At 41.6% G+C, this 16,118-nt stretch overlaps 1 protein-coding gene across 1 annotated transcript; it reads left to right on the top strand.

Moving 5' to 3' along the window:
• The first annotated feature begins 302 nt into the window (after positions 1–302).
• Positions 303–12,857, top strand: LOC119220284 (gastrula zinc finger protein XlCGF57.1-like). Its single transcript, XM_062566264.1, has 2 exons — positions 303–774; positions 10,076–12,857. Exons 1-2 carry the CDS (start codon positions 582–584, stop codon positions 11,431–11,433), a joined length of 1,551 nt encoding a protein of 516 aa, XP_062422248.1. The 5' UTR covers positions 303–581; the 3' UTR covers positions 11,434–12,857.
• Positions 12,858–16,118: the final 3,261 nt, after the last annotated feature.

Here is a 16,118-nt window from a genome sequence, read left to right as displayed (position 1 = left end):
CGGGAGTTACAGTATACAGAGGGGACATCTTCGTCAGTCACTTAAGAAGGCAAAACACCAGGACTGGTCACTGTCGGGTCTATTGGGGAATCAAGAAGATAAAACGTATGGTGTCATTATTCAGTTTTTAAGAGAAACAAATTTAGTCAAACGGATCTAGTTTTTTTTCTTCTTTTATCTCCATGTTCTTTATCTCATCTCTTAGTGTTCTGCATAATCTCTTTCTCCACACTCCAGTCCAGATGGGGGCGGTAATGCACCGACAAAATGGTTTGCGAACCGCCAATAAACACTAAAAGAAGAAGGTGTTATTGGCGCCATTAGTCCTGACCAGAGTCTCTGGACGTCTGAATAAACCTGGCGGACTTTCAGCTGCTCACCTTTTACTGGATCTTTCCTCTGAATCGTCTCCCGATAGCGTGCTGAGCTATTAGTTAGCTTAGCTATGAGCTATTAGTTAGCTTAGCATGCTAGCTGGAAACAGACCGAAGTTAGAAACACAGCGCTAGTCCGAGGTTAACGGAGAGAAACGGCGTTTTTAACGGGGTTTATTTGGAGGAAACGTCTGTGATTCAGTGAATATGTGTGAAGTCCATGTGCTGAAATATTTAGTGAAGCAGCGACTCACTGAGGCTGCTGAAGAGATATTTGGGCTGTTTGAAAGAACGATAGCAGAGTACGAGGAGGAAGCTTCTAGATTAAAAGAGGACAACGACCGACTGAAGAAACATCTGCACGCTGTTTTCAACCCTGAAGTCCGCATACAAAGAGCAGGTTGGTTCTCTCTCTCTTCACACTGAATCAGTCACATCAATATCAGTCTACTTTATTTCGGTCAAGTTGGCAAGTGATCAAACGACTCCGACTCCACGGATCGATACCTCTCTGATACCGTAGTATAACTGCGGTCAACTCGGCAGACCCTTGAATTTCCGTGCACCTATATGCTGCCTTTTACGGTAGTAAACATGTATCCGAAATAAAGACTATTCACATTCTGGACAAGGATAGAAGTAACGTTGTGTAAGTACAGGACTTTTCTGACTACTACTAAAATGTAAATATTTTATATACGAGAATAGACTCGTGAGACAGACTCTGGAGTCCTGACTCGCAGGTTCGGGTGAACGGACATTTCCGCAATAGGAACAGCAGTTGACTTAATGACGTCAGCTGGTCGTTTTAATTTAGTTTTTGACTTAAGTATTTTACTATTAAAAAGCTTTTGTTTCATTTTCATTTAAAATTAGTATAGTATATATAAAATTGAGCACCAGATACATATAATCAGTCATAAAAAAATTAGCTTTATCATTTCAGGAGGAGGAGGTTGGATACAGTAACAAATAATAAACAGTTAATATTTTAATGCACACACACACCTACCGTTTGTCTTGTTACGCTAACATCAGGAGGCTGATAATCAGTGTAGTGGTCCTCGTACAGCAAGCTGCTGACCACACATCAAAGATCTTACAGAGAACTATACAATTATTCATTACCACCACATTAAAACTTATGAAGACTCGTTATAGTACAGTTAATTCTCATATATAACTGCTACGGAGACTTGAAAACCAGCGGAGCATTTCACAGAAGACTCGCCGAAAACAGGCTGCTTTCTGCGGGCTGAGACGAGCTGACCGCCCGGTCCTGGAGGGTCTGACGGTCCGTTAACTACAATGTTACGAAGACTGAATGTTGACAAACCGACTGCAGAAAAGTTGCTTTAACAACTATATTCAGTCATAAAATTACATTATGTTACTACCGCCATTGACTTTTTAAAATTATCTATTATAAGAGCTTTTAGTGCTTTCTTTGACAAACATTTACAGCTGGAATTTACTGTGCAGTGTGCATTTTAGTCTCTAAAGCCTATGCATTCCCTTTGAATAATCTCATTCAAAGAACAAGAAAAAATAGTTTTAAAAGTACAAAATTAACTTCAGTGTTAGTAGTCTGGCAAATGGTTTGGCCAACGCCAGCGGGGTATTAAGGCTCTAGCATGGTTCTGCAAATGCAGCTACGGCTTTTAGCACAGTTGTGTCGATTGAATAGTTTTAATTCACGGCTCTAAAAGGCTTGCGCATGTTGCAAAGCAATTCACCGCCAGAATAATAAGTAGACGTCGCCCGGTGTTTTACCATGACTGCGGTTATGTGGACCACATTTTTCTAGTGTTTTTTCATAGTGTAATTGCATGTGTGTAATAGTGTAGTGCCATGTTTTTCATTGTTTTCATGTTTTAATAATTACTATCATAGATAAATATTCCAGTATCTTATTTGTGGTATCGTTTCGAAAAGTATCAAGTATTGAAATATTTTGCCAGGTATAGTATCGAAGTCAGAATTTTGGTATCGGGACAACCCTAGTTCAAAGATGATCAGTGCCTTTTGGGCCCATTTAACGTAACCCCTGAAAGAGAGGCGCATTTCATTTAGCAATGCGGCCCTCGTGACCGCAGTCAACCACAATTGGGATACATCAAAAGCAGTGACTTTTTTCCCCCCTGCATCGCCACTGCTGCTTTTCACCGCCTTTTTTGTGCTCTCTGCCCCCGCTGCTGCGAGCACCACACGGACATATTCAACAAACTGCTGTGCATGGAATAAAGGGTAGAGCTCGCTCTGTCCGCTGTCCTCACTTACAGGAGAGCATAGCGGCCGCACGTGTTCATAAGATATTTCCAGTTTGCAGTGGATACAAATAGCTCTGCTTTCATCCATTACGCCGTCTGGTAGAGATTTAAAATGAAAGGTCCATTATATGAAAGTGCTTAAGAGTTTACAGATTGATACATTTTATTTAACATTCCTAGCCGTAATTTTGACTATAGTAATAAAAATGATGACTTGCTACATTGTTCATCATTTGGAAATGGAATGATTGAAAAGTAAAAATGTTAATGGGATGCGTCTGTTCCGCCAATAGAACAGGCAGACACGTGCGTGACAGAAATGTGTTGCGTCGCATTAAACGCTCTAAATGTGCCACAGGTATTTGCGTCCGGCGTGACTGAGAGAGCCCGTTGTTTATCACCCTGAAACCGTTCAACTTTCCGCCATTGTTTTTCCTCCGCATAGAACCCTGGAGACAGTTTGCTCGTTGGCTCGAATCGGGCACGCCATTTTTTCGGCTTCAGTTTGCGAACATTTTGGCTTTAAGGTGAATAAGAGAGGAGAGCCAATTAGGGTTGCAACGATTAGTCGCCGTAATCGAGGACGTTGATTGTTGAAGCGTCGTATATTAAAGATTCAGAGCTATGGGTCTTATTCATTCAGCAGTGCAATACACTATAGAAGGTGCTGGGGGCTCTATCGCTTCTAATTGTGTACATTCACCAAGAAAGAGAAGCGTATTAAGTTGAACGTGGCAGAGTCCAAAAGGTCTGCAAGTATGTCATCAGTGAAACAAAACAGAGTTGTATCACAGCAGCATGATGGCAACGCACAGAGATTTCAAATGTGCTGGAGCCACCACGTCTTCTCCTCATGACTAAGTTAGGCTAACTAAAGTAACGCTAGCCTTGTTAGCGTATCGTAAGGTTTACAAGTTCCATGGAAGATGCTTGCTAATGCTATTATGTTAAATGCAATGTAGCAAATCGGTGAATTATTGTAGCCAGCCCTACTAAAGCCTACTACGTGATAATTAAAGCTCTGTGTATTTCTTTCTCTTTTAGTACCAAGCATAGGCACGTGCACATGTTTGTCTTTCAGAGCCTTGTGCACCCTCAGATGAAGTAGTCTGGACAGAGCGTCCTCAACATGCTCTTCACTTGCAAAGACTTTATTGCTATTTTGAGTTACTTTTAAAACGTTATTTGCACTTTCTCTTTACTTTCAAACGCACAAATATTTACACATGTATTTTATATTACTATTCAATGTATAATGATTATTACATTTGTATTAACTTGTTACTCAAATACATTTGGTGTTAAAAATCCAAAGTCATTGGATGGAAATAAACATGGTAGCCGTTAGATTAGTCGACTAATCAATAAAATTGTCAATAGATTACTCAGTTACATAATTAGTTGGAATGCTTCAAGCATTCCAAGTATTGTTCTTCTTTTCTTTATTCCGCCTTATTAGTTGGAATGCTTCAAGCATTCCAAGTATTGTTCTTCTTTTCTTTATTCCGCCTTATTAGTTGGAATGCTTCAAGCATTCCAAGTATTGTTCTTCTTTTCTTTATTCCGCCATATTATTATTAGTTGGAATGCTTCAAGCATTCCAAGTATTGTTCTTCTTTTCTTTATTCCGCCATATTATTATTAGTTGGAATGCTTCAAGCATTCCAAGTATTGTTCTTCTAATTAGTTGGAATGCTTCAAGCATTCCAAGTATTGTTTTTCTAATCTTTATTAGTTGGAATGCTTCAAGCATTCCAAGTATTGTTCTTCTAATCTTTATTCCGCCTTATTCATCTTCTTATTAGTTGGAATGCTTCAAGCATTCCAAGTATTGTTCTTCTAATCTTTATTCCGCCTTATTAGTTGGAATGCTTCAAGCATTCCAAGTATTATTCTTCTAATCTTTATTCCGCCTTATTCTACTATTTCTTCCGCCGCACCTTTCAACTCCTTCACACTTTCAGCTATTAAGACCATTCAAATATTAAAATGTTCAGCTCATTCAGGGGAGGGGTGCTATGACTTTTCAGCTTTTTAGCTCTTATAATTGAATTAATATAAATTAATATCTTCAACCTTTTTAACATGGTTTCCTAATGGATTAAATTTTCAAATCCTTTCAAAACTTCTTCAACTTTCAACTTTTTCAGCTTTTCCAATCTTTCAGCTAGAGACACCATTTAAACTTTAAAATGTTGACACAAGTCTTAACAATTTTATTAAAAAAACAGCTTGTTGATATCTATTATACTTTTTTCATAACCACTAATTATGTTTCAGTAGTTTTGGGGTTTCTTTCGAATTTAGAGTGGAGTTTTCCGGATTGTCCAGCGATTTAGAGTGAGCGCCGTGTCAGGATTCAGTAAAAAAAAAAGAGGCACTTTTATCTTTACGGCCACAATATTCACTTTTCAGCCTTCATTTAAAAAGAAAACATTAGCCGTGCTTGTGCTGGTTGGACTCGTATAAGTTTGAAATCTCAGAGTCATTTACTTTTTGCGTGAGGAGCCCGATTGTGAGACAAAGTCTGCCCCGAGCCCCATAAGCTTCCATACAAATCTGCCGACATTTAAAAAAAAAAAAAACACAGCCGGTACACTTTTTGTAAACGGCTGTTTGAGCAGTTTTAAAACACACAGAGACATAAAAACTACACTCATGCGTTTGATAGGGTCTTGGGTCTCTCAAAATGTCATTATTTTTTGGCTACCCCATATAGTTTTGCTCCAGGAAGCATTTGTTTGAGGTGTGGATTTTGTCTAAATCTCTTCACTCTCTTCGCAGTGAGCTAATTAGCGACCAGCTGTTGATCTATGGCCATAAAGACGTAGCTCAGGGACGTGCAGGTTTAACCGTGGTTAGATAACGGTACGTATGGACGTGCAGGTTTAACCGTGGTTAGATAACGGTACGTATGGACGTGCGTGTCGTGAGTTGGGACGGAGACCCGGGATGAGCAGACCGTAAGTAATGTGGAGGCTGGACCGTAAGATATTTGAGACATGTGAGAGCCATAAGTACTAGATTGCTAGCTAGCTATACTGCTAACAAGGCTACTCCCCGCTGGAGACATAAACCGTGGGTGTGACGTTGTTCATTCGGTGTTGTCATTAAGCTGCAGGCACGTGAGTTTATTTTCTTACGCGAGTGATACTATTAATAACCTTTTCGCGGACCGCAAGAAGGTCCGTAGGTTAATAAGCACGTCAAAAGTTACGGGGAGTGGCGTGACGTTGTTCCTTCGGGGATTGAGCTGCAGATACGTGAGTTTGTTTTCTTACGCGAATGACAGGAGATCGTTTGGTCTTTATTTTACACAACAGAGCGTCAACTTAATATACTATTAATAACCTTCATCGGACCGCAAGAAGGTCCGTCAGTTAATAAGCACGTCAAAAGTTACGGTGGACCAGCCGGGGTTAGGGGGGAGGAGGGGGTTCGCTGGTGGGCGAAACTGCGCACTGAGGAGTGAACAATTGTAATCGAGATGGGGGCTGTAGTATTTGTGTGTGTCCACTAACATTTAATTGTCCAAGTGAAACACGTAGTACTTGTATTAGTCATTGGCGCTGTATGCGTCCATGTTTATTTCACAAAACCGCGCATCTTTATGACATCATCAAGACATGACGGTTAACTTATCCGGAAGTATCCAGGGGCGTTTCTGATGGGACCGCCACGAAGCTTTCAGTAATTTCTACACTATTTGCAAACTTTTGAGGCACTCACCAACCATGCAAAATGTTTTTATATTTTATTTTGACTTGTTGCCAGGATCTTCTCCTGTCTTGTTTATTCTGTGCACATGGGCAGGTGCCACTGTGTATGGTAGGTTGTGTCATCAGTGTATTAATGAGTGAGAGATGTCATCTAGTATTAAAGCTCTTTGAGTTGTCAGAAGACTAGCAAAGCGGTGTACAAGTTCATTAAGTTTGAATGAAAAAGATTCAGCAATGTTTAGAAGTAATTTAAGCTTTTATTAGTTCTGTATTTTGTCAAATTCATAGAAGCTTCCCCCATTTCTGTTTTTTCCAATTCTTTCAAGTTCGTTTCAGCTTTTCTCATTTCTGTATTTTTAGCAATTTTTAAATGTATTTCAGCCTTTTTTATTTCAGCAATGTTTAGAATAATTTCAGCTTTTATTATTTCTGTGATATCAAATTCATAGAAGCTTCTCCCATTTCTGTTTTTTTGATATTCTTTCAAGTTCATTTCAGCTTTTCTCATTCATGTATTTCAGCTTTTTCTATTCTTTCAGCAATGTTTAAAATAATTTCAGCTTGTTGCATTTTAAGCAACTTTTTGAAATTAATTCCAGCTTTTATTATTTCTGTGATTTCAAATTCATAGAAGCTTCTCCCATTTCAGTTTTTTTGCAATTGTTTCAAGTTCATTTCAGCTTTACTCATTTCTGTATTTTCAGCCATTTTAAAATGTATTTCAGCTTTTTCTATTCTTTCAGCAATATTTAGAATAATTTCAGCTTGTTTCATTTCTGTACTTTAAGCAACTTTTTGAAATTAACTTCAGCTTTTTGCATTCCAACGCATTTTCAGCAGGAAATGCATTTTCTAGTTCCGACTTATTCATCTTCTTCTATTTCTTCCGCCGCACCTTTCAACTCCTTCACACTTTCAGCTATTAAGACCATTCAAATATTAAAATGTTCAGCTCCTTCAGGAGAGGTGTGCTATGACTTTTCAGCTTTTTAGCTCTTATAATTGAATTAATATAAATTAAAAACATCAACCTTTTTAACATGGTTTCCAATGGATTAAATTTTCAAATCCTCTCAAAACTTGTTTAACTTTCAACTTTTTCAGCTTTACTATCTTTCAGCTAGAGACACCATTTAAACTTTAAAATGTTGCCACAAGTCTTAACATTTCAATTTAAAAAAAACAGCTTGTTGATATCTATTATACTTTTTTCATAATCACTAATAATGTTTCACTAGTTTTGGGGTCCTTTTCGAATTTACAGTGCGCGCTAGAGTGAGGACAAAGTCGGAAGACAAGAGAGGGTCCATGTTTTGTAAACTGCTGGTAGAGCAGTTTTAAAACACATAGAGACATAAAAACTAGACTCAAACGTTCGGTAGGTATCTTGTGTCTCTCAAAATGTCATTATTTTTTGGCTACTCCAAATAGTTTTGCTCCAGGAAGCATTTGTTTGAGGTGTGGGTTCTCAGTAACTGTCTGTGGGCTAACAGAACCTGCTCTGTTGCCGCGACAACGAGCTGGGGCTCTTTCTGTGACTCACAGCTGATCCTAATTAGCTGATTAGTGCAGCCTGACATGACCTCCTTCTCTCCTCCTTCTCTCTTCATTTCAAACCGCCATGGAGGGAGTTCTTACTGTAATGTTTGATGAAGCCTATTAAATAATATATACTGTCTCTCAACCCCCACCCCCCACCCACTCCCCCAATGCCATCATTTCAAAATAAAAGCTGCAATGATTATGTTATTTAAGCATGAAGCTTAGGATTCAGCTGTTTCGTTGAATACTTATTGCGCTTTCAAATAGTACTACAACCACTACTAATATTTCTAGTACTTCTAGTAGTACTTCTAGTATTTCAACTGGTAGTATTACTAAAATTACTTTTACTACTACTAATATTACTAGTACTACAAGTATTTCAACCCCATGGAGGGAATTCTTACTGTAATGTTTGATGAGGCCTATTAATTAATATATTCTGTCTCTTAACCCCCCCACCCCTCCACCCACTCCCCCAATACCATCATTTCAAAATAAAAGCTGCAATGATTATCTTTAATTTAGCCATGAAGCTTAGGATAAAGCTGTTTTGTTGTATACGTATTGCTCTTTCAAATAGTACTACAATCACTACTAATATTTCTAGTACTTCTAGTAGTACTTCTAGTATTTCAACTGGTATTATTACTAAAATCACTTTTACTACTACTAATATTACTAGTACTACTAGTATTTCAACCCCAATGGAGGGAATTCTTACTGTAATGTTTGATGAGGCCCATAAATTAATAACTTTAGTTTTATTAGCTTAGGGCGACTGTGAATGAGTGGGGAGTGCGGACGTCCTCCAATCAGAGGGTTGGCGGTCTGATCCCAGGCCCGGCTAACCTGCATGTCAATGTGTCCTTGGGCAAGACGCTTCATCCCAGCATTGTTCCTCTAGCTGTGACTACAGTGTGTGTGAATGTTAGTTACTGGTTGGGCAGGCGCCACTGTGTATGGTAGGTCCTGTCATTGGTGAGTGAATGGGTGAATGATGTTATGTAGTGTTAAGGTGCTTTGAGTGGTCAGAAAACTAGAAGAGCGCTGTACAAATCAATTTTACCAAGTCCATTTGCTTTGAATAACAAACATTCTGTCTCCCAACCCCCCCCCCCACCCAATTCCATTATTTCAAAATAAAAGCCTCAATGATTATCTGTACCTCAACAATAGGTACACCACAATTGCTTTCAAATACTAGTGAAACTAGTACATCTACTGCTGCTAGTACCACTAGTACCACAATTACAGCTATAGTACTAAACCTTATGTTACTACAAAAAATGTATTTTTTTTAATTCTCAGCTTTTATTATTTCTGTTTTCAAATTCATAGAAGCTTCCCCCATTTCTGTTTTTTCCAATTCTTTCAAGTTCATTTCAGCTTTTCTCATTTCTGTATTTTCAACAATTTTTAAATGTATTTCACCTTTTTCTATTCTTTCAGCAATGTTTAGAATAATTTCAGCTTGTTTCATTTCTGTACTTTAAGCAACCTTTTAAAAATTATTTCAGCTTTCTGCATTCCAACGCATTTTCTGCAGGAAATGCATTTTCTAGTTGTTGTTTGCACCCCTTGAGCCAATTAATGTGAACGAGCCAATGTGTCAACTTTATTAAAAAACAGTGGCAATGGAAAAAGGCAACACAACTAACCTAAAATATCACCTAAAACAACAACCATCCACTATTCTGACAAATAAAATGTCCCTTCATAATATTCTTGCTTATTATGTTACTCTGAGTGTGTGCTCTCTGCCTGAAGTGGAATGGTCATGAAAGTATTGATTGTTTTCTTTAAAATCTAATCTAAAAATGACAAAATGTAGTCTGGTGATTGAGATATTGAAAGAAATTGGGTTATGTGTGGTATTTTGAGAGGCTTTAATGTTTAATGGTACATCAGAAGCTCCTTGTTATATGTTGACATTAAAGGCCTAAGACCATGATATTGTCAAAGATAAAGTTTGCAAAGCGGCATTCCTGCCGTTGCTACACACGTTAACGACCACTGACTTGCGAACGCTTCTTCCGACGGCTGCAGGGTTCCGTCTGGCCAGTGCCCCGAGGAGCAAGGAGTAGCGAGGACCCGTCCAACGCTGCTTGCATCTTTAATTTATATTTGAGTTCATTAACTATATTGTGTGTTTGTATTTTATTATTAGACCTCCAGCAGCTTCTTGTGATTAAGGAAGAGCAGCAGGAGGATCCAGAGCCCCCCGACGTTAAAGAGGAACAGGAGGATCCAGAGCCCCCCAACGTTAAAGAGGAACAGGAGGATCCAGAGCCCCCCAACGTTAAAGAGGAACAGGAGGACCCAGAGCCCCGCCCCACTAAAGAGGAGCAGCTTCAAGGGCTGGAGAAGGCTGACATGAAGGTCTTATACACTCCTGTGAAAAGTGAAAATGATGTAGAGGAAGCTCTGTCCTCTCACCTTTATCAGAGACATACTAAACAGATGGAGACAGAAGGTGATGGAGAGGACAGTAGAGTACCAGAACTAGACAGGAACTCTTGTCTAGATTGTCCCTCAGAACCAGATAGCAATGAAAATACTGAAGACTCTTCTGAGCCGAAGGACAGTGATGATCGGAAGGAAACATTTGGTTGCCTTAAAAAGATGAAGGGACACATGATGACCCACACATCAGGGAAACCTTTCAGCTGCTCAGAGTGTGGTAAATGTTTCACCCAAAGGGGAAGTCTAAAAATACACGAGAGATGTCACACAGGGGAGAAACCTTTCAGCTGCTCACAGTGTGGTAAATGTTTCACAACAAGCGGACAACTGAAGATACACATGATGTTTCACACAGGGGAGAAACCTTTCAGCTGCTCACAGTGTGGTAAATGTTTCGCTTTAAGTGGACGTCTTAAGACACACATGATAATTCACACAGGGGAGAAACCTTTCAGCTGCTCACAGTGTGGTAAATGTTTCAATTTAAGTAGAAGTCTTAAGACACACATGATAATTCACACAGGGGAGAAACCTTTCAGCTGCTCACAGTGTGGTAAATGTTTCGCTTTAAGTGGAAGTCTTAAGATACACATGAGATATCACACAGGGGAAAAGCCTTTCAGTTGCTTACAGTGTGGTAAATGTTTCACAACAAGCGGACAACTCAAGATACACATGATTTTTCACACAGGGGCGAAACCTTTCAGCTGCTCACAGTGTGGTAAATGTTTCACAACAAGCGGACAACTGAAGATACACATGAGATGTCACACAGGGGTGAAACCTTTCAGCTGCTCAGAGTGTGGTAAATGTTTCACTGTAAGTGTAAGTCTTAAGACACACATGAGATGTCACACAGGGGTGAAACCTTTCAGCTGCTCAGAGTGTGGTAAATGTTTCACTGTAAGTGGACGTCTTAAGACACACATGAAATGTCATACAGGGGAGAAACCTTTCAGCTGCTCACAGTGTGGTAAATGTTTCGCTTTAAGTAGAAGTCTTAAGGCACACATGAGATGTCACACAGGGGAGAAACCTGTGCTCACATTACATGTTATTTAGCTGACGCTTTTATCTAAAACGACTTACATTGCATTATAACCCGTTACATTTTTGCCTGGGGAGCAATTAGGTGTTAGGTGTCTTGCTCAGGGACACTTCGACATGGCACATGGGGCAGCCGGGATTTGAACCACCAACCTTGCGGCCCCCAGCGCACTGCACAGTGTAGTAAATGTTTTACTGCATTTGGAAGTCTGAAGAGACACATGCTGTATCACACAGGGGAGAGACCTTTCAGCTGCTCACATTGTGGTAAATGTCTCGCTGTAAGCAGAAGTCTGAAGACACACATGAGATTTTACGCAGTGAAAAAAACCTAATTGGCTCAAAATGTGATAAAGGTTTCACTCAAGCAGCTCTCCAGTTTGGTTTCTGAAGTGGTAACAGCATGAAGTTGGGCCCTACTGTATCTAGCTAATGCAGCTCAACCTCCTCCATTGGCTCTTGTTGCTTGTCTCTAAAGCCCCTTTGTCACGCAAATGTCCCGGAAACCAGAACTATCTATCTTGATTGCCTGTTCAGGCTTCAGTAAGGGGCCTCTGTTCGTTTTTTTCAGACCAGCTGCCACAACATGAGTTTACATCTTTGTCGTTCCCCCTGAGGTTTCTTTTTTTCCTCCTTTTTTGGGGGGCAATCTTTTCATCTGCGGATGTGAGGGTTTTGGGACAGAGGATGTTGCATGATTACATACCGTGAAGCCCTCTGAGGCTAGTATGTGATTTTGGACTATAAAATTAATTGAAGTCTCTTCAGGCAGATGTTTAGTAAATTCATATCCTGAGAACACAACTCCAAAGATAATTCCATCCTTCCAATGAATAACCTTAAGTTACGTTGCCTACTTTAAAATTGTAATGTTACCCAGCCTTTTATTGACTTTTAACTTGGTGACCGTCTCAATTCTGTTGTTTTGCATGTTACTTTGCTTTCACTTTGTTTTCCCTTTTTTTCATGAAATATGTTGTTGGGATTTAGATTAGATGTTTTACTGGTTATTTTGATACTCATTGTCTGTTCATCTTAATTATGAGCTGAGTACATATTTGATTGTCAAAATAATGTATCTGTGTATTTAAAAACAAAACAAGAATGAAATCCTACTGTCATTTTACATTGCTGAGCGAGAAGAGGTGCTGAAAATGATATGAAGGCAATACATTTTAATTTTTTTGCATAAGTGAATAAATGTTGAAAAATCAATTGAGCTTTGTCTATTTTCCACTTCCAACCCACATATTGCATATGGAAAAGAATAAATCAAAGGCAGCATGAACTTAATTATAAAAATAATTTAGCGTTTTTATTTTGTAAGTTACCCCACCATGCATGATGCAGCAGAACCCACAACAAGGTAGAAATGCTGTACTAATTTACAGGGACACATGATTCTCAGCCTGTAAAGTGAAGGTGGTCTGGTGGAATAAGGAGAGGTAAAAAAAATAGATCGGAAGGGTGGAAATGGCAAAAGTCCTTAGAGATGGTTGTTAATATGTAAAACGGAAGAACAAAAACAAAGCTATAATAGTAAAAAGTATGGAAGAAAATGAAAGATTTAGAAAAGATTGTTGGTGAAAATCAAGTGATTGGTGGTGTGTTTACAGGTATTCCGGACGGTGAAGATCTTGAAAAGCTTAAACAGTATGCATGGGGGAGAAGTGAGCAGAGTAAGGTGATCACTATTAATTCATGTGAAAGAGTTGACCGTTGAGCTTCAGGGGACCGTTCTGTCAGAAAGAGTTCAAATAGGATGTATGAGTTTCCAGGTGAGGCCCTACATCCCTCCCCCACTGCGCTGCTACAAATGACCGAGGTATAGCAGCAATGGGAAACAGAGGTGTCCCAAGTGTGGAGAGGACCATAGAGCTGAGGATTGTCAGGATAATGTGCAGCATTATTGTTGTAATTGTGGGGAGCAACACAGGGTAACATATGGTCGATGTGAAGTCAGGAAGAGGGCGGTGCATATCCAGCAGGAAACAACTCAAAGCTATTCAGGGCAAACAAAGTTTTAAGAGAAGAGGCAGGTTTGTCCAATAAATTGTACTGGGTTAGGGTTAGAAAATTAATGTAATACCGACCGCTACCACGGAGGTGTGGTTATCATCCCGTAGAAATAGTTAGTAAACGACCACAGACCCACAGATGACCAAAACGGATAAGAGTACAACATGTATTTGAAAGGGTCTTTAAATATCAACGATAGCAATTAAAAAAATTCAGCTTCCTGGAATGTAATAAAATAAAGGGTTTAAATGAGCAAGTTCAGACTTATTGGTGGCTAGGCTGTAGCGGACCAAGGAGAGGAGTGGGGGGGAAACAGACTCTGGGACAGGACCCTCACTAGCTGATCAGTGATCTAGTGAAAAGTAATTAACTCAACAAAACCAAAATAAACACAAAACGGGAACAATAATATAACAAAGCAAAACAGCAGTTTTCCTAATTCCCCAGCTGAACTTTGTGTTCTCTCTCCACCTGGTTTGGGCCTCCCTGGGGCACTGGTGTCAGCAATGGCCAACTCCTTATTTATAAAACATGGAGAACACTTAAAACATAAATTAATCTTCAGTCCAACGGTTTCCAGCAAAAGCACTGTGGATACTATCTGATGCAACGGTAGATTTTGCATTGCTAAAAAAAGAAGAGCAAGGACAGAGGGGGTATGTTTAATTTGCATACAAAACAGACCCACATTGACAGTTACCACAGTTATGTCCTGTATTTTACTGACGCATCATATACTTTAGTAAACAAGGTAGAAATGGCGTTAATTCATTTAAAAAAAGGCAAAATACATTGGCAGCCGGGGGATTTTTTTTGGAAGGTGCAGCCAGCCCCTTCTGCTACATCAGCAATCTCTCCATTCAGCTCACTTCTCCCTCATGCACACTCTGAGTTTTTTGATAACCTATGCCTCAATCGACACAGACAAGCTCCCGAGGGTAAGGTCCCCGACAGGAGGGCTTCTGCAGCCACCATACCCCAGGTAGAATGGGCCCGGACAGCCGAGGTGCGAAATACGGATGCCCTGGAGACGCAATGCTGCATCCACGCATTTGGTGAACGTACTGGGCGAGAGGGCTAGGCCGAAAGGAAGGACCTTGTATTGGTAAGCTTTATCCCCAAAAGCGAACTTCAGGAACTTCCTGTGTCGAGGGAGGATGGGAATATGAAAGTAAGCGTCCTGGAGATCTACCGTGACAAACCAGTCCTCGGACCTGATTTGTGCCGCGATCTGTTTGAGAGTGAGCACCTTGAAGCTCAACTTTGCAACAGCGCGGTTCAATCGGCAGAAATCCAGAATCGGACGCAAACCCCCATCCTTCTTTGGAACGATGAAGTACCGCCTGTGATAACCTGACTCCCTGTCTGGGGGGAGAACTCGTTCTACGGCTCCCTTCCGCAGCAGGGTCTGTACTTCCTGCTCCAACAGCAGAGCCTGCTGGGGGTCTACCACCGTCGGTAGTACGCCCCGAAATCAAGGCGGCCGCCACCTAAACTGGATGGCGTAGTGACATCGATTGTGTGCAGGACCCTTTGAGAAACTTTGGGGAGGGGTTGCCACTCACCCAAAAAGTTTCTCAGGGGCTCTGAAAGTCTCGGGTCTACAGACACCGCGCCCTGTAACAGCGTACTGGCAGGGAAGCGCTGATGTAGTAGACCCGGAACCCTCCTCAGAGGGGGGGAACGACCCTCGGGCTCAGGCTCGCAGGACCCGGTCGTGCCCCGAAGCGGCAAAGGGGACAACAGACCGACTCCCGGAGAGTACCGGGGGGAAGGGAGCACCGAAGAGTGCGGTGGCACCCTACCACCTGCGGTGGGGGTCACTCTCTCCTTACGGTGTAAGGAGACGGTGTTGGACGAAGTCCTCTCCGCGGCGGCCGTCCTCAGACCAGTCCGGCCGCGAGAGAACCTCGTCCGAGCGTGCCGTGCTGTGGCCCAGCCTCGACGAGGGGGTGCGCGCCGAGTGTTGTGGGGGAGAGACGGGCATCCAGGAGGAAGGACTTGTCCTTCTCCTTTAGGCTGGAGTGGCTCAGCCAAAGGTGCCGCTCTGTAGCCACCATGGCTGCCATGGAGCGGCCGACGGACTTCGCCGTCTCCTTCGTGGCTCTTAACGCGAGGTCAGCCGTTTGCCTCAGCTTACGCACTGCCTCCAGAGTCCTACTCCAGGACGCCGACACCTCAGTGTGGACATCTGGGAAGAACGGCAGACACCGGACCGGAGGCGCTCTGCGGGAAGGTAAGAACCGCTCCTGCAGTTTACCAGAAGCAGACGGCTGCTGCTTACCCGCCGGCCAGCTGATATGAAAACCTGTCAGCGGTTCGGGTGAGGACCTCCAGCAGTTCTTTTGCGGCAGCGGGGGAATGAGTCCCCTCTGTGTCAGCCTCCGCTGCCTCTACGCTCATCACGTCCAGCTCCTCGGAGCCGGAAGAACGTGAGAAACTTCACACGCACTACATGAGGGCACAGAGATGAATGGTCCTGCCCTTCGGGTCCCTTATAGCGCCCTAGTCCGGCGTCCCCTCCTATGACGTACCAGCTCGCCATTGGTTAGATTTCACACGTGCTTCATGACGCGCCCACGCAGGGGCGTTCCTACAGCTGAGAGGGAACGGAGAAGTAGTGTGGTGTGGGAGAATTTCGGAAGGTTGAAGACCAGTCGAGCTGCTGCATTCTGGTTAAG

The sequence above is a fragment of the Pungitius pungitius genome, chromosome 12 (genome assembly GCF_949316345.1).
Source record: "Pungitius pungitius chromosome 12, fPunPun2.1, whole genome shotgun sequence".
Taxonomy (NCBI): domain Eukaryota; kingdom Metazoa; phylum Chordata; class Actinopteri; order Perciformes; family Gasterosteidae; genus Pungitius; species Pungitius pungitius.
Note: the sequence above shows the minus strand (reverse complement) of the source record. Positions and strands in the feature narration are given on the sequence as shown.

What these genes read in the sequence shown, in the direction of transcription:
- LOC119220284 (XM_062566264.1), top strand. Translation starts at nt 582, where the DNA reads ATGTGTGAAGTCCATGTGCTGAAATATTTAGTGAAGCAGCGACTCACT. An exon ending in AGTCCGCATACAAAGAGCAG is followed by an intron (nt 775 to 10,075) that starts GTTGGTTCTCTC and finishes TTTTATTATTAG; the next exon opens with ACCTCCAGCAGCTTCTTGTG.